Source organism: Pyxicephalus adspersus, chromosome 10 (assembly GCF_032062135.1).
Source record: "Pyxicephalus adspersus chromosome 10, UCB_Pads_2.0, whole genome shotgun sequence".
Taxonomy (NCBI): Eukaryota; Metazoa; Chordata; class Amphibia; order Anura; family Pyxicephalidae; genus Pyxicephalus; species Pyxicephalus adspersus.
Window position 1 is genome coordinate 39,186,277 of NC_092867.1, and position 23,524 is coordinate 39,209,800.

A 23,524-nucleotide genomic window follows, 5' to 3' on the forward strand; every position below is an offset into this window, starting at 1 on the left:
GTTGTTAGAATGGGGTGTTGGGATCTTCTCGCTGGGGGCTTTATTACCTTCCTGTTTAGTTCTATCTTCAGCACAGGTATCCGGATGTTACATGTGTCCTCCATCGTTGGTACAGACATTTCTATTGCTCTTATGCTTTGGTTTCACTAGTAGTAGTAAGAAACTTTCCCCAGACATAAAACATAGTATTCTCATTAGATATGTCTTTCCCTCTATCCTATAGTAAAAGCTCTCCAGGTGCCTGGTATGGATTCCTGTAGGAGTTTTACTCATTGGTGGCTACACATTCAACCAGCTTGTCTGCATTGATGCTGGGTTTGAGCAACAGGTTCAATGTCCTATGCTACAGTGTCTTCTCCTATCCAGAGGCTGAAATCACCAAATGGGCAGATGTTACATCAGTTTTTGTCATTCTGCACATTTGATAGTACAAGCAACAGCAGGGTGCATTTCAAACCCCATAATCAGATTTGTATTTCAGCCTAGGAAAGCTCATTTTCTACAATTCGTTATGATTAACCTATGTTAGAGTAAAATCGTTGGATAGAAAGGTTTTGTGAACCATAGCTACAGAGCTTATGTTTTTTTTTGTATCTAGACAAAGCAACCTTACTCCAGTAATCTGTAGTAATGAAGAATATTTCTGGCTCTGTTAAAAGTATAAAAAAGTTGCCAATGGGGACACCGGTAACATTTTTTTTTTAAACTAGTAAACATATTATTACTGACCTTCCCTATCCAGAACTTAGTGTATCTCTAGGCAAAATATATTTGGATGGTGTAGGGAAATCACTTTTGAGAAGTTTGTCCTGATGCCTATAGTCGCTGAGACAAAAGCAGAAGGACATGCAAGAGTTAGATGTGTCTACTGAACAAAACGGAAATTTGCCAATGTATACATTTGCTCTGGAGACAATTTGGGGGATTTCCTTTACCTTCTGGAAATAGATCTTGATTCCATTACCCTATTTGGAATAGGATGTGGAGAAAAATTTCCCGTCATTCAAAAAAAAAGCAAAAGTGACTAATTCTTTTCTACTAAAAACATGTTGGCTTTACGTTAATTATGTTGTTAGTGTAAAAAAAAAAAAAAAAACGTTTATACAGTTGTCTTTGGATTGAGGATATCTGTGCAATGTTTTTATAGTGTTTTTTTTTTTTTTGTGTTGGATTTAAAGTTTTGTGCTTTAAATGACAGTGCAGTCATTTGAGTTCCCTTTGTTTCAGATCTTTAAACAGGTTGTTTTTAATGATTTCCAAGATCTTGTATCTGAAATGTGGACAGTAACAAAATATACCTTCCCATTTCTTTGTCTCCTCAATTGTATATTTTGCTGGGAGGTAAAAAGACAATTGCCTCTGTTGTTCTATTATATAGAACCTTGGTTGCACAAAAGAGACTGTACAAAGTCAAAACCAATTGCCGGACAGACTGGTTCGATGAAGTCTTTAATGATTTGCTGCAGTGCACCTACATTAAAGTGATTCAGTTCAAATGGATCCTGACGAGCTGCACAAACCCCTGCTGAAATTGTTAAATAAATGTTCACTGTGAGAAACACTTATTTTATTAGCTCTCAATCACCTATCTGCTCATCTGGCATTTAATTTGTAAATTGCAACATTTCCATGATAGTAAAAACAAATTGATCATTAAATTTGCCTACTGCAAATAGAAGACATTTGTTTATTCTGCATTGGTGTTGATGCTATACAGGCGTACATTGTACAAGTCTGTAGTCTGTACAGGTAATTCTCGTCCAGGGATCATTGGACCCCTGGGTTTTTTTCAGAAGTTTTTAGGGTTCCTTAAGCTTTGGATGAATAACCTCTCGTGATGGTAGCCTCCTTAACCATGCCAATGAGTTCTGCTTCATCGTTTCCAAGTATTGGATCACAATTTTCCAAAGTTGCCTTTCTTTTGGTTCCTGCATTTATTTTGTGTTTTAATATATTTTGTTTGTTCACAGGACATCCTCAATAATATTGAGACCTGTGACCTGGAAGAGGATGACCTTATGCTGGATGTGGAAATACCAGAGGACCAGCCATGTGACCCTGGTTAGTTTTCGGCTGTCACTATAACAAGGCAGTTCTTTTTTTTTTTTTTTTTTTTTTTTTTTAAAATTGCTTTAAGTGCAGAAACTATAACAATTTTTTTTTTTTTTTTTTTTTTTTTTTTATTATAATAAAATTACTAATGGGCACATTTATGAATCAGTCGCAGCCATACCACTGCTTTTAAAAATACACATATATAAATGCATACATTATACATATAAAGCACAAAGCCTGGCTCCATCATGTAACCCCGCTGCCTTGATATTTATAGATAGGGTGGCAGTGGTGCACAATGAAAAGCTATTGGCAAGTAAAGATGTTTTTTTTTTTTTTTTTTTTTTTTTTCAATGGGTTCCCCCATTTAGGAGTTTTGCCCTATTTTCATGACACCACAGGATTAAAAGGGATGTGAGATTTCCACCTGTATTCTAGATAGGTAATTAAGATCAGATTTGTTTATAATCTCCCAGAGACCCCTGCTTCTATTATCTTTTCTAGATGTGATATAAACAAAAAGGTGGAAATTTCCCCAATGGAGGTTAAACATGTAGAAGAGGAAAGTTCTATGTGTTAACTTCATCGGAATAAATAAAAAGTTTTCGAAAGTCATTCTAAATACCTTCTAAAGTCTTGTACAGATGTCTGATGTAAGTCAGATGATTGTCGCTGGAAAAGAGAGGAGGTGGGAGGATAAGCAAGCGGTACCCGCTCCATAGAGTTGCACAGCGGTCATTCCTGATCGGTCACTGGGGATCGCAGTACACAAGTCGGATTTTCTACCAGGAAGGAGCACAACCGTACATAATGGGCAACTATTATCTGATGTGTGTATGTAACTTAAGCGAAATGGCCATAAACATGTATTCACATTAGGCGTCCTGATTCCACTCTGACTTTCCTGATCTACATCCATCAGTGGCTTTTTAATTATTATTTTTCAGGCAACTAGCATTATTTAGAAGAAGGTCTGAAATGGCAGATATTTCTTTCAGAATCCTTTTATTATAGCATAGATCAAAGCTGTGCAACTGGTGACCCACGGGACACATGTGGCCTGTAGTATCTTAATTAGTAGCATAGCAGAATGACCTACTGACAATACAGGTAGTCCCTGGGTTAAGGACATCCGACATACAAAACGCCATGTGGTAGAGATAATCAACTACTGCATGTTGGTATTCCATGTTGGGAAAATCAATTATTTAATTAGGTAGAGATTACACCCCTGTGATACTTCTTCCTGGCGCAGAAGGGGTGGAGTGAGCCGTTATTCTGTTCATGTTAAGGCTGGGTGAGTTTCCATTGTATTCCATAGAAAGAAAATAAAATTCCCTTGAAATATTGAGCACTTTAGTTGTCTACACATAAAAGTGCAGATAGGCCTTTTTTTTTCCCCACTGCTTGCGATTTGCAGGTCCTCTGCACAACCTTCTCTGTTACTATACAACTCAATTAGTTTACACAGAAAAAATGCGAGGCAGTGATGCACATTAGACTTGTTCACTATTTGCTATGGTTTCCTTTTCAGATGACTTGTTAAACCAGAAAGGAGCAGAGAAGCTAATTAAAGAATGTTTTAGGTTTCTGTCATGCATTCAAAGCATGATTTTACATGAAGAGTCCTGCTTCGCGTCACTTATTAATCTCCCCAATCCTTTTACTGCAGGAATGTGCTTGTTGATTGCAGCAGCACTTCTTATTAAAATAAAATCAAATGCTTTGCTTACATTCTTGACGTCTAGGAATCCTATCAGTAAAGTTCGAGCTGTGTCACAGAAGCCTTTCCTCAAAAAGTTTGTCTGACTGTGAGAGGTGCTTCTATTTAAAGACTGCAGTCTAGCCTGCAAGCTATGCATGTTGTTAGTTAGGGCAGGATTATTGAAGTCACAGGACAAAACTGGGCTTCATTCCCAACCGCACGGAGGGTGGGAATTCAGTAGGAAGGAAGGCCTGTTTGATAAATGTCTTGTATGCAGTAATGCAGGACTCATCGGGATGACACAATGTTTCCCTTGTGTAACTCTGCTGTTTGGGTAAGTAACTGATGGCGTTTAGAAGGAAAAGTTTAGTCTAAACTTATTTATCACCATCTCCTTCCTTCAGCTCGGCTGTGTCTGGTATGTTAGTTTCTTTACTCTTCTACAGTGCAACGTTTGTTTCCTGCTCTCCTATAGAGAAGTTTTAACTTTTACAGGCTTGCTTTGAGCACTCCCATTACTGAAATAGGAGGTTTTCGCTTCTGTGTTAAAATGAACACCACTGAAACAGAGCAGCCTTCTCTCTATGTGGAAGAATTCTTTCTTGCTGCAGTAGCATTGTACCAGAAAAGAACAGTGAAACCTGATTTGATCTCAGATTTCCTATTTATATATAGAGTGTTGTTGTGTTTTTTTTTTTTTTTTTTTTATACTATTGCTCATGTAATTTATAGACACATTTATATTATCATGTAATTTATATACACATATATATAAATTACATGAGTAATATATATATATATATATATATATATATATATATATATATATATATATATATATATATATGTGTGTTTCCTATATGGTGTAGGTCTTTGACTTCATGAAATTTTGATAATGAATAAATCTCTGGATTTTGCTCTGGACTTTTTGTGAACATACAACAATGGTTATTCAGGTCCTCTTTACAGGTTAATGTAACATTTCAAGTCCTTGTTTTTACAATATGTTTTTTCATGAAAATAAACTACTTTTTTTTTAAATTGGCTTGCATTGTAGGTGAAGGTGAAAATATGAGTCGCTTTGAGAGATCTGATCGGAATCAAAGGCAACAAAAATTGTTTTGGAAAAGAAATCCTCCTCGACTTAATGGACAAGAGCAATACCACTTAAGCAATCCTGAGCACTACCACAATGGCAGGTATGACCAGCCATCCAAAAATGTATGACTGATTGTAAAAAATGAAAAAGAGAGATGTTTGTAAAGAATTACAACATTTAGAGTGCAGACCATTTAGCTGAACTTCAATTATGTATACCTTTCCTGAAAGATCAGTGAATTGGCGAGAGAGCCTGCACCCTTCAATCATCTGTCATAATCCTTTTCTGTCCAGAAAGATGCTCAGCTCTTTGACTGGTGACTGGCGGCTTGTGAAGCTGAATGCAAAGCCACTTACCTGTCTGTAATGGTGCTTTCTAGTGGCAGCAACAAGCCGCTTCCTGCACAGAAAGGAACCTGGTGTCTGACTTGGAAGGTGCAGGCCCCGTAAGTGTATAGATCTCCTGCAGAAATGGTAAGTAATCCGCAAAACTTGTTTTAGTTTGAATTTCAGCCCTTCAGCCTAACTTAAAGTGTATGTAACAGTAAACATTTTTATTTTGGAAAATATAGGGAATCATTGTTTTCATTGATTTCTCTGTTCTATTTGTAAGTTTATCATTGCCACTAAGACAAAAATGTGAGTTGTCATTAGAACAATAGGTGTGGGAAAATCCTACAAAGAGTATACCTGTCTGGATGAAAAGTTAAGGGAGGACTTACCAACCTGGATCAGCAAAAATTACTCTGATAAGGAACTTTAATGTCTCACTACTCTAAACAAAGTCAATTATTTTAGTGTAAGTCCACCCCAAAAAATTATCAATATTACCTTGGGGGGGGGGGGGGTTAGTATCTCAGCCAATGTTTTACTGCTCTTGGTGAAAACTGCTCCAGCCATTTCTTGTCCAGGTGTTCCAGGACAGAAAGTAATGGAAATCTCAGTAATGGGAGATAACCATTCTCCAAAACATTGGCTACAGTTGAACACAACCTTTTACCATTCAGGGCAAAGTGTCCGGTTCTATTTAAAGCGCCATCTGACATGACCAACATGGTCCTAACACAGGGCTGAGGAGCAGAGTACATTATATTACATGAGCAGAGTATTATATACATGGTTAAACCTTTGTCAGATCATTTCCTTAGTTTAGAAAGCTATGCTGTGTTCTAAATAAAGCATTTCTAATATTACATCCGAAACAAGTACCTCTACCTAATTTCCACTATTACCATAGGTGTGGCGTTAACATGACATTATTAGCAAGCAGAATTCCTTACGCCTTAACTCTTTCAGTAATAGAAATAATTATGAGGTGTTATTGTCACGTTTGTCTGCATTGTGCTTTGGTTGTCTTATTGCCTTTATAAAAAAGTTTACCTTGTTCTTTTTATATTTGTGTTGACCTTTTTACAAGCTACGTAACTTTTTTTTTTTTTTTTTTTTTTTTTTTTTTTCTTTTTTTAAAAACCTCTAATTTTTTTTTTTTTTTTTTTTTTTTTTTTTTTTAACCTTTTGGCCAAGTACAAAAAATTGAACCTAACAGATGAATTGGAAATTTCCCCAAAGGTGTCTGAGTTTATCGTTCACAAATTACAACCCTTTATGTTATATTGGCACAAAGTTGCCTACACACAAAAGCTTTTAAGATCATATATTCTTGCATATGTAATGCTCTGGATAAGTGCTTTGTGACAAGAACAAATAATTATAACAACACAGAGCAATCTATGGAACACCTTCAAATCATTCACAGTTGTGATCTTTCTGCCCACAAAATATGTTCTGCTTAATTTTCCCATTGAAAATTAAAAGACATTTTAAATATTTCATGCATGATTTAGAGGCAACAATATCATATTCAGGTGTGTAACATAATAGGTGTACGTTATCATTGTCATAAGGAGGATCTCTTTTTTTCAAAGTACAATAGATCTCCAGCCAAAGCATTTTTCTTGTTTTAGACAGATCAGGGAATGGTGGGAACTTCTGTCAGGTTTGTATTGCTTTGTCTTTGTGCTCATAGAAGAGAGCCATTCTCACTATTTGTTTAATAATAAGAAGAAAATCTAAAATTGTACTGTTGTTGTCTACTGTAAAGGCTTATAGTGGATGTTTTTTTAATGGAGTAACATGCTGATAGAAGCAAAGTGGGATTTCCTTTCTCTGATTTGGGGTGATTGCTGCCTAATATTATTTTTTTATTGGTCTCTCACACAGATACTTCTGGGGACTCGGTATGCACTATTATATGTATTTATTTCTTGTTTTACAGGGGATCTTCTTGCCTGGAGTCACAATCTGATCATAAAGACGGTTACGGGAGTCCCTATTGTAGCCCGCTATCGCCAAGATCTCCTCAGGCAATTGGCTTACAAGAAAACACTGTCATGCTGGATGAAATGACTCTGAGACACATGGTCCAAGACTGCACCACTGTAAAAACACAGCTTTTAAAGCTAAAGCGTTTACTGCAACAAGTAGGTATTTTATTTAGCTCTGCATGAAATATAAATATACGGTACATTTTTATTAGCTGTCCAACCACAAGATTGCTATACAGACTTGGGTAAATACTGCCCTGGTTCCATGAATTACTACCTGGCTAGATGAGTGGTGGACACCCTGCAGTATATCACTATCAATAAAAACTTGCTCATCTGGTTGTCAAAAGAGCGAGGCATGGAGGCATGTTTAGTATTGGCTTTGCTTAGCAATCCTATTAATGGGAGCTTGTCCACAGCACAAGCATTGCTAGTGCAATGTTCTCCCCAGATTTTTTTTTTTTTAAGCTGGGTGGGAAGAAGCTGTAGAAGGGTGGCGGCCCCTATATTGTGACAGCCGGGGCGTAATGAAAAATGGCGCTTGGTGCGCCCGGCTTAAAGGGGCTGGGGAGAACACTACTAGTGCGACTTGGCTTAAGTAAAGGAACTGATATATGTGAAATAACGTAAATGCAATAGTTAAAATTTATGATTTGAGCTCTTGAAGTATAAAAAAATGTAAAGAGCCTGTAAGACGTATCTTAATTTTAATCTAGTTGTACAGATATTTTCCAGAAAATCTCTGGGCAATATTCCATGTCTTTTATGCTTGCCCAGCCACACATTGGGTGACCCAATAGCCTAACCCCTTATTACCAACCTGTTGACCAGTAAAGCTACAAGTAAGGGGTTAAAAGTTCTAAAGCTTTATTAATCTGGGAATGATTTGATAAATGTCAGGTATGTTTTACCTACAGTGGAGAAAAGTGAGGTTGTTGACTGTGATATATTGTTTGGCTAATACATTTATATATCTTTTGGCTGGTAAAGCAATGCATGTTTATATTGACTTTAGCTGTGTATGTGATTGCTTGAGGTCAGATTAAAACACTTGCTGTAACAGTTCTAGTTCCTAATATGTTATGTATTTTATTCTGTGTCATATATTTAAACTGTAATATGTAGAATGTTTTCTTTTATGCACTATTTAGCCATAAAGAGTTTTTATAATTTGTTCATTTTTTTAATATATAGGGGGATGACCCAGAGTCGCCAGTACAAGACTTACAGCTTTGTATGCCAACTACAGCCGAGCATATCGAGGCAGAGACACATTTGAAGGTAGACTATCCTCACTTGCTTCTAACTAATTTTAGAGAATACATGCTTCTAATGTAACAGCAGACTGTTTGTATAACCTGCTATACCTGTATACCTAACCAGTAATGTGCCAATGTACTGGATTTCATTTATTTGGTTTCAGATTCCTGCGTTGAAACTTGTTTAGCGATTTGTTGAGTAATGTGTCTTTTAAAAGCATTTCCAGGGCATATTCTTATCGTTATTTCTATCATATTTAGTGTTCCCAGTTGTTGCCATAGGAATCCAGTAACTCCTAAAATTCTGACAGCTTTCTAATGCTCACCCTACAATATTTTTCCACCGTCTCTCTAGCTGGCAGTTACAGAATATTGCTGGGTGCACCTGGCTAAAAAGGTTGGACTGAATCAATCTAGATCCACACATTTATAAAAAATTAATCAATAAAAAATCTTTTGGTTCTTTATTAAATACACTTAAAACACATTCTTAAAAAAGAAACATCAAATTGTGAATTTGTTTTGTGTATTTAAAAAATATTATATAATATATAAAATTTATATATATATATATATATATATATATATACACACATTATTACTGTATATGAGATGGTATACTCAGAATAGTCTTCTTTCTTTAAAATGTTGAGTTAATATGCATGATTTATGACAAATTAAATATAATGCATATGTTTTTGCATTTGTACATAAACTTGTATATCTACCTCACACATTCTCTTCCACAGTTAACAAAAAAACTAAATGTGGTAGTAAAAGAGATTTCTGTGCCAATTTTTAATGTACAAGGACTGTTTTTATTATAAGTACCTGTAGTTTTGTGTCGCTTTCATTAATCAATCTTTATAACACATTAATATATGCTGAAACAAATTTGGGTGGTGAACAGGTGTGTTTGCTGCATTATGTGTCTAGTAATAAAGGATTATAGCATTTTACCCTTATTGTTTAGACTGAAGACCTGTTGACAGAGATCCAGCAACTAAAAGAGGAATCTAGAAAAAAGGATGAAATGATAAAACAATTACAGGAACAACTGGTGAGCAGCTGTCCTATTAGTAAATAATTTTTTTTTTCAAAAGCATTTAAGTCATTCTCATGGTTACCATTGTATATGGTTAAATAATGGTATTGCCTTCCTGCAATCTCTTGTACCTCAAAGCTCAGTGGTGAAAAGCTAATGACGTGATAAAATGATCATGTGCTAAATCATGTTCATAGGAGAAAAAAAAAGAGTGAAATAACCATACTCTAATTTTCTGTGACATTACATTGTGAATTTAAAATTGAACCATTTCTTATGTTTGGACTTGCATACTTGTAGTAAATATTAAATGGAAAAATATGTTCCTTATAAGCTTATTTTCTTTAAACCTTTATGTTTTTTCTAAATAACGTGGTATAGAGGTTTTCTGTTAGGACAGAAAGTGGAAAACTATAGTAACCTATTGGTGAAACCCTGCCAATCAACTGTTTAAATTTTTGGTCACACAGTAGCCTCTCATTCATTTAAGGAAATAAGCTAGATAAGGATAAGCTAGATAGAGTAAAGCTACGTACACACTTCCAATTATTATCGTTGTTAAACGAACGACGAACGATCCTGCACGATATCTGCGAACGATCGTATAGCACCGATCCTGTACATACAGATAACGACACGATCGTTCGTAGATATTGTACACACAATAGATGCGATCGTTTGAGCGATACAGGGAGTGACGTGCACGACAGGAAGTGAACGAACGTTCGTTCATCACGCATGCTCAGACCATGGACGATCAATGAACGATCGTACACACGAATGATGGTCAACGATCGTCGTCCGATCCGCCGGTCCGGTCGTTCATTTCCAACGACTTTCCTCGTTCGTCGGCGTCGTTGGTTACTTTTTTTACGAACGATTTTTGCCCAATCGATCGTTCGTCGTTCGTTCGTCGTTCATTTTGAACGATAAAAATTGGAAGTGTGTACGCAGCTTAAGTGCTTTCCCCAAGCATTCGCTAAGGTGAAGGGGGAAGGCTGGTGGCCAATTACCCACAAACGCATGCCTTCTTGTGACCCAAGGCCAAAAGTGGTGCCATACAGTACTGTGGTGTTTACTATCCTAGGCTGCAATACAAAAAAATGTCACAAAAGTATGATGGAGATTGTCATTGCTTAAAAATGTGTTAGCTGTCTTGCCATCATGGCATTGCTTTGGCTATAATGTTGTCCCCCTTTGTTCTCTGAAATTCCATTCCATTTTGCAGAAAACAAGATGTAAATGCCAGAAAGAAACGCAAGAACCCAAGGTGGAGAAGTTAAAGCAGAATGACAAGTTTACTCAGACCAACTGGAGGAGAAGTTCAGTGAGTAGTGTTTTAGCGTGAGAAGAATGCTTGCAAATAAGGTTTCAGATATTAAAGGTCAAAGTTGTATATGAACAGAATTTACAGTTGGCTGATAACATGAATGTTTATTCTTAGAGAGAATAGATAATTACATTCAGTGACTGCACTCTTGGGTCCTTTACAGACGTCTGAACTCTGTCACTGGAAACAATATTTTTGTGATTGTTTCTATTGGCAGGGGAGTGAATGAGCATTGTGCACACAGTGTTGTTTTGCTCTATGGATAGAGTATAGCAGTCATCCTTGCTCAGTCATGGGCCATTCTATGCATGTTAGATTTTTACCCAAGACAAGCACAACAGTTTGTCACAGGTGACATTCGTAGTGTGTGTGTATGTAGCTTTATTATAGTGCCTAATCTACCAATCTTTATTTTTTAATATGATAAGATAAATTCTGAAGAGGATATTTTGGTTAAAATATGAAAGGTAAGGTGAACACTGCTATGATTGCTGAAAATCTGCACTCTTTGAAAACACTTTATACAGGTTGACATTCAAAAATCTGGCAACCTCCGGACCTGAGGAGTGCTGGATTTTCGAAAATTTCAGATTTTTGAAGGCTATACTGACCTCCACACACAGGCCAGCCTTCCTCTTGGAGCACCCGCAGGCATCTGGCACAGTTCCAGGGAGCAGGCAGCAGGGACGTCTCAACGTGTATTTAGTGTAGCAAGCAAGACCTAATAGCTGTTTCTGCAGAACAGCCCCATCAACACACAAGTGGCCAAACAGTGTACTACAGTCCCTGTATTGAAAATGCGCTCCAAATTTCATGCCAGAAAACTGAAGGAACCATATTATCGATGGCCAGATTTTCGATTGTCAACCTGTATATTCTTTTTAAGACTAAGTAAGAAACTGGTCGTCTTGTATTATCAGAACACTTTTTACAGATTTTCATGTTAAAACAAATTGTCTTTTTACCATGTTTCAACTTGGCAACAGTCCTTGCCAGTTTCTTTCCAGTGGTTCTATTTTCTAACATTTGCCATGTGTTGTTCATTTGTGCTTTCGCAGACCATGTTCATTAACCAGTCTTTCTCTACTTCCAAATAATTTGCATAGAAAACTGGATCACATTTGCTCATATGCTGTCATCTTTTGCTGGCTGAATACTCTCCATAATATTGCTACAAGATGGTAAAGCAGGCACCAACCTATGCATACTTGCAGTACCAATTGAAAGGAATAGGAATTGTAAAACTTAGAGGTTTTCTTATATGCAAACAGCAACCCGTTGACATGGTTGCGCTGTAATTTACTTTCCATTTGATCCGCCTATAGTGAGAGAGGCTGTTGGTCAAGTTTTGGAACCAATTAAGAGATGAGCAGTAACCAAAGTGCAACCAGAAAAGTTTTTTCTACCCCTACACATTCACTTTAAAATCACTTGCTACCCACACAACTTTGCACAAAAAAGGAAATATCTGAAAAAGGCATATTTAGTTCAGAGAAGGTTAAGAGGTGAGACGAGCAAAAGAGTGAGTTAAAAAAAAAAACTTAACTAGGGAATTGTCGCTGTACACAGTACCCTTGTAAGATACACATACTTGCAGGCTGCACTATAAGGGCCATAAAAGTATTGCCATGCTGTAAATAGAATCCAGTATTTCCTCTCAACTGTAGCCCTTCAAGTGCCTGGCCTGTACGATGATGATGATGAAGAATGTACATCAGCCATAGCTTTTATACTCTAACTGTCAAAGAGCCACCCCCCTGACTTTTTTTTTTTTTATAAATATGCGGATAGACCCTAGCAGCTGCCCTTTTTTTTTTCTATCAATAACTGGCCTTTGCAAAATTTTTGACAAAATGGCAATTCTGTGTTTTTGCCCAGAATTCTACAGCATTTTTAATTCTTCAACCTTGCGTAAATACTTATTCTTTGCTGCCGCAAATGGATAGTGTAATGTGCAGTTATACAAACCATCTAATCATAAAAATTTTTTTTTTCAAGTATTAGTTTAAACCATTTGTAGTTGTGATCTTTCAGTTACACACTGGATTATTAGGATTGTTGAATCACTATACAAGTTACAGCTGCAGAAATTCTGTATAGCTGTTACAGGGTTAAGTTAGAAAACCAGATACATTTTAGGACCATCTGCCAAGCAATACCCACTGAGTACCATTTTAAATCCAAAAATTACTTATCCTTTTATGTGGTTAAATGTAACTGGATAAACTATATATTTAAGGTTAGCAAAATACCTTAATACATATATAAATTACTGAGTGTGTTCATATCCATATAATATATATAAAGTCAAATCATTCCACACCCAATTAATAATTGAGAAACGTTCTCCTATTAGCTCCTTCCAGACTGCTGACTTATGAAGTCTGATGCCACGTTTCATTCTCAGGGCTTTAAATATCACAATTCTACTAAACATCTAAAGGGCACACACCCATTATTTCAAGAATGCTGATGAGCCCTTTTATATCAATTAGCATGAATAGAGTAAATATCAACAATATGTGTTGGGGTGAAATGAGAACATCTGTCTTGGTGAATCCTGAGATCTTTGTGCCAGAGAGGCAGATAATCCAAACAATGATTTTAAGGCATTGACATCTACTAAAAGCTGTAGCATAAATGCAGTATGTTATGCCTGCACAGACAAATAGCCATTGTGCCCAGTAGAATATTTTCAAATTCTTTCTGTTATGGCAATAGGAATATACAAACATGATACCTACTTTACACACAATATATAACATGGCATTGCTACATGAAGCGCACCTTTGTGCACATTGGAAAAACACATTGGAACAGCTTCAGTAGATTATTTAAGGTTTAACGTACAGAGTACTAAAGTAGAGAATGATATATTTTGGGAATTACACTGCTCATAACCATCTTTTTATACTCAGGAGGTGGGAGTCTAATTTCTAGAACAATTAAACTTTTTCTTCATTTTTAAGCTGCCCTATTAATGCAGAACACTAGAGAAAGGCACCAATGAGCACATAATGTTAGGTTCACATACATCTACTAGTCTTCAAGCCTGCTCTTGTCTTGAAAGTACATTTTATTGTTGGATTACTTACAAACTGAAATTCTGCAAGACTTTAACCATTCTGTTCCTAATACATGGCTAGCTCAGTAATTGAAACTTTAAAATATGATTCTGAAATTTTATGTACATCTCCGAATTGTTCATGTGCTGAGATTTTAATACCAAAATAGCATTTTCATATTAAAGGCAATCTATACTCTTCCACATATGTAAACACAATCTGCTTAGAGTGTGTGGTAATGCATATTTCATTTCGCTGTTTATTTCAGTTTGGGGTGCTGAAAAGTTCCTGGCTTTGCCCAGAAAGAAGAGAGCCAGAGTTATGAAATAACACATTTATTCAACATATTCCCCCCCTGAGACTGATGCAGTTGGTACAGTGTAGTTGCAGCTTTTCTAGACAGCTCAAATAAAAGTCCTTTGGTTGGGTGGCAAACCAGCTCTCAACAGCTTCTTTAACGTCAGAAATGTCCTCAAATTGTTGCCCATTCAGGTGTTTCTTCAAATTCGGGAACAGGTAATAGTCCGAAGGGGCCAGGTCAGGTGAGCAGAGGGGGATGGTGGACCAATTGGAAACTCAGGGTGTTCAATTTGGCAACCACAACGTTGGAGGTGTGCACAGGTGCATTGTCCTGCAAAAAAAAGGATGCCTTTGGTCAATTTTCCACAGTGTTTCATCTTAATTGCCTCCTTCAGCTGGTCTAGGAGGTTAGCATAATCCTGTCCGGTGATGCTAGAGCCTTGAGGTAGGTAGTCCACTAACAGAATACCGTCTTTGTCCCAGAAAATGGACGCCATGACTTTTTTGGCCAATTTCAGGGTTCAGAACTTCTTCGGCTGCAGGGACCCGCTGCAGCGCCATTCCTTTGACTGTTCTTTGATTTCAGGATCATAGATGTGGAGCCAGGTTTCATCCTCAATCACTAACCTAGCCAAAAAGTCCTGTCCAGCTTCAAAATGAGCCAAAACGGCTTTGGATGCTTCAACTCGTTCCTTCTTCTGACCACTGTTCAAACATTTCGGCACCCACTTCGCTGAAAGCTTGCGCATGTCTAGGATTAGTGGTGATAAACCTGGGGTTTCCAATTGGTCCACCATCCACCCTTCTCATCTGACCTGGCAAACACCTAAAGGGGCAACGTTTTGAGGACATTTCTGACGTCAAACATGCTGCTAAGAGCTGGTTTGTGGCCCAACCAAAGGATTTTTATTCGAACGGTCTAGAAAAGCTGCAACTACGCTGTACCAAATGCATCAGTCTCAGGGGGAATGTGTTGAATAAATGTATTCTTTCATAACTCTGGCTCTCTTTTTTTTTTTTTTTTCTGGGTAAAGCCAGGAACTTCTCAGCACCCCCTCGTACAATTCAGAAATGGGTATATGGAGCATCAGACGAGACACTGTGTCATAAATGACTCAGTAAAATGTTACAAAGTACTTAATAACTATTTAGGGTCTGTCATATACTGGGGTGTCTTCATGAAAGAGAATTTACGTTGGTTGCTGTACCATGCTTTTTGCATCTATTAAAAAAGCTGTATACCCTATACTTTCCCTTTAAGAGGCTTTGCATTACAACTTATCCTAACTATATGGAATATTCTGTATATATAATAACACTATTCATCCTTGCACTAACATTGTCCATGTATCCTTTGTTAATCCTGCATGCTTTGGTTGTCTCCATAGTCCTTGTCACCATGAGTTGATCTGACTAAGATTTTGGTTTCTATATTTCCTTTTGTGTAAGCTGATTGTTATATTCTGTAATGTTTCTGGTTCTTTACTTGTTGATATTTTATGACTTGTAAAAGTGTTACATATCATTTATGGTTTTTACTTCAGCAGATCTTATATTGTCAGATGATTAGTTTGTATATACAACATGTTTATTGGAGATGCTGAAGAAATCCTAAACTAAGGGAAAGCCTCCCTTAGATGAGACATGATGATATAGCTTTTGTGTGGCTTTCTTCCTCCTCTTTTCCTACTTTTTATTATCCAATTTCCCCTCTTTTTTTCTGCACAGAGTGGGTATTCTTCTCCCTCCTTCTCTCCCTGGCAGGGCCCATACCAGGGGAGTCCTCGGATTGGTCCACCGCACCGCAGACAGAGTGAGTCTGTGCACCTCTCACTCATTCCTCCTGACCTTCTGTGTCTGCCTACTAGATGTGCATGCACCACCTCTCCACTAGCACCCTGCCCAAATGCCCAAAAACTTGCCTTAACCCAAGTGCTTTATCTGTTCATTTGTTCACTGCAAATAAAACAGGGAGATGCATGGAGTCTCCTGTAGAACTGGTTTTGAAAACATCAAACCTGATCAACATACCCTGCATTTTTCTCAAGAGCTTCCTTTCCTATGGCCTATAAAGACTTCCAGCATAGGAAAATAGTAAAACTAATTTGAAAAATCTGTCACAAAACAACTATTTCCATTAAAGATTTCCTTCAAAAAAACATTCTATCTTCTCTAGCCACATATAGGCTTTGGGGTAGTCACATCACATGTAATTACCAGCCTCCACTTTATTACCCTGGAAAATGTATACAGCTGAAAGTTGGTCATCCTGCATGGATAATCTGCTTTGTGACTGACTTAAGTAAAGGTACTATATCATAGCCCTTTTTGGCACTTCCTAGAAAAATTTGGTACTGCCACAAGTAGGTAGCTATTTGCATTATTGAATAAAACAATATTCTAAACTAAAGAATTCAGTCAAAATGGAGTCTCATTGCCTCCTATTGCAAGTAACAATAATAGATGTTTTAGAAATTATAACGGCAACATGGTGGCTGAGATGCCGCTGCATTACAGAGTCTTACCAGTAGGAACTTCTGGCTGGATTACATTGTTAGCCAGGTTTAAAAAAGACGTAAGTCCATCAGTTACACCACTAGGGAAATAAACATATCCCAGGTATAAAACCCCATGGACATAGTTGATCCAGAGGAAGGCAAAAAAAACTTTTTACAATTTGGTGCAACAGGGGGAAAAAATTCTCTCCTGATTCCATGAGGCAATCCTGGATCAACAGTCTGTGATCTTTATTTTAAATAACACTCTTAAGTCTCCGTCACATTTTTGTGCTGTGGCAACACACACAATGTGTTCTTTATAGCAACATATGTTACACTTGTTGGTGAGGCCTCTACTTACCAAAGTTACATTGCAATGTAAGGTTTGTTTGGCAGCCCATTTAATTTAATTGACTTCACTCACAAAATGCATGCCTACCTTCTGCATATTGTGTTTAAATATAGCATACTAGTGTTTATGGGTCCTGAAAGAAAACCTGTTCAGAGAAAAATGAAGGGGCTGCCTTCACTAATTATAATTGCCTGGTTAACTCTGGCTTTGTGGCTTTTTTTTTCTAAATTACTAACCTAGTGCTAAGTTAGAAAATTAGCAATCAGAATTTATGATTTGCATATGTGTTGCTGTAACTCAGTAAGTATGAAAGCAAATAGATCATGCAACCAGTTAGCTAGCACTCTTGGAAGGAGAAAATTGTCATCTCCATTCTATACTTCACAAAATTGCCCTGTAAAGCCCAACCTAAGGCATCATTCGACTGACAGCAAAAAAAAAAAAAACCCTTAATTCTGGATAGGACAAAATAGAGATAGCTATTGCAGATCCTTCTGTGGCCCAATACAGATGCCTATAGAGGCACAACATCTGCCCTAATGTCTAAAGGAGCTGCTGAAATAATCTCTGCAGTGATCTGGAAGTACAGCAAACGCTGAGCTATGCAATACAAGTAAAAGAAAACTTTTCGTATAGTTTAAAGAAACTAACGCTGTCTCTTTTTGAAAAGTTAAATTCAAAAAGAACCCTACACTAAAAAATAATAGAGATTGCAGTAACACTTGTTTGCTGGCTGCCAGGCTGATCAGAGTTTTGAGTCAGACCTTGAACAATCAGATCAAGACCTGTGTTGGTATGTTAGAGACAGCCAGGCAACTAAGATGTTTATAGTGAAACAGCACTACATATTTGTCTCATTACAGGTTTTTCGTAACCCTCAACATTCCCAAATAACTTTTAGGAGGCATTATATTTTCAGAGAGTTTGGCTGAGAAAATGGAAAGCTTTAAATAAAACACATGCTTTTCCAAAGGTTAAAATGCTCTGTTAAATATTTGCTTTACAGGTATAACCTGAAATACCTGGTTAAGTTAGTTATATGCCAATAAATAACAATTATATGAGTTTTCTATGTATAGGACATCTGAATAGTCTGAGGCCACTGAAAAGAAAGCTGTAAAGGAAGTCAAAACAGAAGCAGGATGGCTTTATGAATTTATGATCTGCTTTTTTTTGTATTCTTGATACACAGTAAAATTTGGAGCATGTGTCACCCTTGTCTTGTGCTAACAGCCCATTTACATTTCTTGTAATGGCATGCCAGCATTTTGTGGTCTGCATTTTGCCTTGTTTTATCCCCCAAGCAGAGTGTATTTGTTTTCTACACAATAGGATGGTAAGTGGATTATTGTTTTGTGACTGTACAATATCTTCTCCAACTGGAAAAGTCATGCCCAGGATTAAAAATTCATTTTTGAGCAAGAGCATAATTTACTCCAAGATTTGCAGGTTCATTATTTCCTGCTTATGTATAATAAACACAAATTGAGATAAATGTATTCACTTAACAAAGGGAAGATAAAGCCTCTGACCTGGGTGAACTATTGAAAAACAATTCTCTGGTAAGCCTAAATGTAATTTGAAATCCCTTATGACAACAATGGTTGTGTAGATTGGTGAGTTGTTGAAATTACTCATCATCAGTCTACAACTTGACTTGAAGATTGCAGTCCATCAAAGTCAGCATACAATTTGACTGAGCCTAAAAAGCTCTTTAAACAACTTTTAAAATTTTGCAGAGTGCTAGAAGTGCAAAGTTGGTAGAGAAGAAATCTAACCGACTCAAGGCTGTATTTTAAGTAAAATCCTCAAATTACTGACACATGAATGATCTTTTAGCCAAATCAGTGATTCTGTTTATTTGTTTTTAACACCCAACATTCCTAAATAACTTGAGCCAACACATTCCTGATTTTAGTGAGTGCTAAATGCATAGTGCAGTCCACAGAGCCCAAACAGTTCTTTAAGGAGTGTCCCAAGTATTGCACACTAGATGGGCAGATATGCTAGAGAAGTATGTGCATATGTGCCCAGACTATAATATATATAATGCAAATTAACAATAATGTTACATTATACTTTGAAATTTCTCCTCTACACCATGGTTTTAAAGCTCCATAGCTGGCAGCCATATTTTCCACTGCTGGTGTATTACTCAGCAATTCTTAATGGAAGTAGAAAAATAACTGATGGTAGTCTATATGCTCTGATTCATTTTTTGGATGTATGTAGCACTTTAAGGGTATGAGGCTGGTTCACCTATGTTGCCTAATAAAAAAATAAAAAGAGGTAAATTCTTTCACAACATCCACAACTAAAATAAACAAATAGACTTTCAATTATGACAGCAAATAAAGGCCACATGGTCTATCTGAACTGTCTATGTTGACTTTTATTGTCCTAGCTTATCAATGCTATAAGCCCAGGTCTATGTGAAGGGTTGACTCATCCTAGCTGTACATTCTATAATCCAGTCCAGTTTTTTATGTCTCCTTGACCTGCCTGGGATTTTGAAATCTAGATAACCACTTGCAGCTACATTAGATAACATGAATCGCTATAATGTATGAAAGCGATGGGTGCAATTCTGCAACTACCCTGTTTCCCCAAAAATAAAACCATGTCATAATAATTTTTGCTCCAAAAAATGGATTAGGGCTTATTTTCAGGGGATATCCTATTTTTTCATGCAAAACAATCGACATTTATTCTTGAACAAAAAAGTCAACATTTATCCAAATATAGTCATATCACATTCTGGAACATCTTCATAACTCTCAAAAACCCTAAATTCCATCTCGAATTTCTTGTGACTAAATTTCCTTTAGAACCATTGGCCCCAATTTCTCATGTCTAGCAATAGCGCTTTCCTTTAAATGAGCACCTCTTGTCCATGTATTTATATGTATCTTATATTCGGAGTAGGGCATATATTTCGAGCATCCTCAAAAATACGAATAATTAAATTTTTCAGGGTAAGTCTTATTTTCGGGGAAACAGGGTACATACAGTTTTACAGGCCTTTGAAAATTGTTTAGCTGAGCTATACATCATTGGAATCACTGGGACAGAGATTTACATTGCCCCCAATTTGGTTCTTGTAAGCAACAAAAAAATCAGGTCAATTTATCTTTTCTTCAGTCTCTACATGATCTTACCACACTTTCTTCTAAGCTATACCAAATTGTTTCCTCATTTGCTCAATAAGGAACGGTCAGTCTTTTATTTCATAGCTATAACCTTTCGAGAAGAACTCCATATTCACAGTTTATAGTTAGGCTTACTACACAATGTAAGCCCTGTGCAATTTTAGGAAAAGGGTAACCTTTTCTGTTGTTTTGGGGTTGCTCATTCCTCTTAGAAATCATAAATTAAGAGGTATGTAGGACACATTTACTTATCATCTTGTCATAGCTGCCAGCTGAGGATATAACCACAAACATAGCACATCTACAAAAATCATGGGAACTTCAGAATGCTACCACAACTGGGTACTGGCGAGAGTGGACATCAGTGTGCTTTTTTTAAAATTAATAGATCTGTACATACTGTTTAACTTAAACATATCATAAATCATTAAGTATACATGACAGATTGTTTTGTATAGTAAATATACTTTTAGTTCAGTCATTCTTGTAGAAAGGCGCACCATTGGGTGTAAGATGGATGCCTTACAATAGGAATGAACTAAAATTGTGCAGTGCATACTTAAAAGTGAGACCAAATCACCAATCTACACGTGTTTAGTAGCATTGAATTATATATTGCAGGTGTCATAAAACAGACAGGCCTTGGATCGTCAATTTTGGGGAGAATAGGAGCTTCTAATCTAACTAAATTTTTGGCCAGTAACTTATTTACCTTATTCAGTGTGTGCCTATTACGCAGTGCCCAGACTTGGCTTTTTATTAAGCTGTTATCTCTATAAAAATATACATTTTGAAGTACAACATTTCTAACTCCTTATGCCAGGGAATAATTATTTTCAAACGGTCAGATCTAAAAGTGCAGATATTTGTTTATTTCATGGTTCTTACAGGTCAGGTTTGAAGCTTCAGCTTGAAGCCACTTTAAAAGATTTGTTCGAAATAAAAATTCCATGTATTAGTCTATTGAAATTGTAAAATCCCAATACTTGGGTAAAATTTTTTTGTAATATAAGAACTTTTATAAAATTACAACCAATTTTTACAGTTAAACTTCCTTGCACTCCTTTTAGGATAATTTTCAGCTTTGATTATGGCATAAACGATTGGATACTATGTCATAAATTTGATAATAAAATATAAACTTAATTGGATACAATCGCATAAAATAATTGGATACTTAGGCTCTATTTTATGCTGTAACAACGCCTTTTCAAAAGTGGAGTTGTGACGCCTGTGTTCTTTCTAGAGTTTAGGATTGGGAAATCTGGTTTCTATGGACATCAAGGATTTCTTATTTCTGTACCACACTTTGATCCACAAGCCCCAATATGTTTTAACACATTAGGTGAAGATTTCCTGTTCTCTTCCAGCCCTTATAGTCACTGTTGTATGTGCTTCTCTGATGCCATTTGTCCTTGTCTCCCTGTTGCTGCTTTCCCATTTGCCTCTGGAAAGGATTTGAGGAGTTAGTCCATTACTTCTCTGATAAAGCGTGGTATAGTACTATTTTAACATTATTTCCCATGTACTGCTTTCCTCTGTTTGTTGACCTCATATTGTGGAATCATTTACTCCTGCATGTTGCATGTTCCATATTGTCTTGCATGCAACAGTCTTTTTTTTTTTTACACATTGGGCTCTTGTGTTTTTTTTAATGTTTTTGTGACTTGTTTTGTACTTTTTCGAAATGTACAGACATGGATACAAAAATTGCAAGCTGCTCAATCACAATGAAACTTAAGAGAATACAGACACCTAGACATGCTTAGTATGAAATATAAAATAAGAGGAAACCCTATTCCTTCTTTTTAAAGTGGATCTTTATAGGTACAAGCAGCACTATTTGTAACATTTGAATAGAGTGGTCCTTTTTGAGGAGTTTAACTAAAATTAAAGTAAGGGTGCATTAATAATTTTGAGTTGCCACTAGAAAGGGAAAGAAACTAGAAAGACATATTTCAGTGGGTACACTTGAGAGGGAGAGGCATTTAGCTTTTATTAGAAAGCTATACTCTCACTGAGTCTACAGAACAGGAAGTGAGGTGACCTTTGGCTTTATACATAATTTAACCTTGTGTAGAGAAATGGCCTGAAATTGCCAAGATAGTATTAGTCCAGATATGAATTATAATTTGTCACAGTAAAGAGTCTTTTCAAGAGTTGATCAAGAACCATCATGTTTTGGGGGTTGTGCACATGTTCCCCAATATCAGGGCTTAGCTTTATTGTTGAGTGGATTCTGGACAGGTAGTTACATCTAAGGTTTAGTTTATCTTGTACTGTGATTATCAGTTGGCTTGTTAAGTTGTCTGACACCCAACCACCTGCCAATATTCCACTCGCAAAAGAAAACTAATCCTGATAAAGGAGGATTTGTGTTTAACCCCTAAAATGTTATGGCAGTCATTACAAAAAAAATGCATACCTTGACAAGCTTGGAACTTGGTGCTCTCCTACTTTTTTTCACACAAAACTGATTTTCCTAATTACCCCACCGGGGTGCCATTTGTAAGCTGCCATGTTCCAGCAATTAGTTGAATATTCAAAAACTTGCTCTAAGTTTGTAAGTTCAGTGTTCCACCATCCTAATTACAGAATACACCTAAATTTGGCATTAATTCTCATTAGCACAGTTTAATGTACCAAAGCAATCTGTAAATAAAAAAAAAATGTACCTTTAAACATACAAGTTTTGATTGGATGCAGCAGAGCACTTCCTCTATTCTCCTAGCATCTCAAAAGCTTATTTTTAGGTTGACAGGCATTCTACACCTAGACTTGCCTTTGATTAAATTGACAATGCTATTGGAAGGTGGTATTTAGGAATCTCTTTCCCAGACACTGTGCAGTGGGAGCTATAACATCCTCAACTATGTTTCTCACATAGTTAAAGGGATACGGCTGAGTGCAAATCCTCTTTAAGTGAAAATCACATGATGAATCCCTAGCATTATTTTAACCTCCCCAGTGGTAACCCCAAGTGTGACTCGGGGTAAAAAAAAAAGATGCTGAAAGCGATAACCCCCAGTCACACTCGGGGTAGCTAAAACAATAGTAAATGGAGCCTTACCTGATCTGCCGGCGTCCTCCTTCGCGATCCCCATCTTCTTGCTTCCTCCAGCCAGCGTCCTCTGCATCCGATGAGTCACCGGGAATTCCAGCGCAGTGCCAGTTTCAAATCTATTTGTATTGCATTCAATACAAAATAACTGTATTGAATGCAATACAGTGGATTTATGTTTAAAAGAGTGCATTGTCTTTCATGAAAAAAAATTTTTTTTTTTTAATTTTTTATTTTGACATGATTTTGTGTTTCAAACTTTAATATACACATACTATTATAT

At 36.7% G+C, this 23,524-nt stretch overlaps 1 protein-coding gene across 3 annotated transcripts in view; it reads left to right on the top strand.

Moving 5' to 3' along the window:
- The window catches only part of CCSER2 (coiled-coil serine rich protein 2), a 66,514-nt gene that overhangs the window by 35,901 nt on the left and 7,089 nt on the right, over nt 1–23,524 (top strand). Inside the window, exons 5-12 of one of the 3 annotated variants that reach the window (XM_072424520.1) lie at nt 1,971–2,061; nt 4,818–4,959; nt 7,134–7,338; nt 8,377–8,463; nt 9,415–9,501; nt 10,715–10,813; nt 15,910–15,994; nt 21,636–21,675. In XM_072424520.1, the coding sequence (XP_072280621.1) occupies nt 1,971–2,061; nt 4,818–4,959; nt 7,134–7,338; nt 8,377–8,463; nt 9,415–9,501; nt 10,715–10,813; nt 15,910–15,994; nt 21,636–21,675 (836 nt within the window). The remainder of the gene's footprint in view (nt 1–1,970; nt 2,062–4,817; nt 4,960–7,133; nt 7,339–8,376; nt 8,464–9,414; nt 9,502–10,714; nt 10,814–15,909; nt 15,995–21,635; nt 21,676–23,524) is intronic. The other 2 variants (XM_072424521.1, XM_072424519.1) reach the window with 2 other exon arrangements.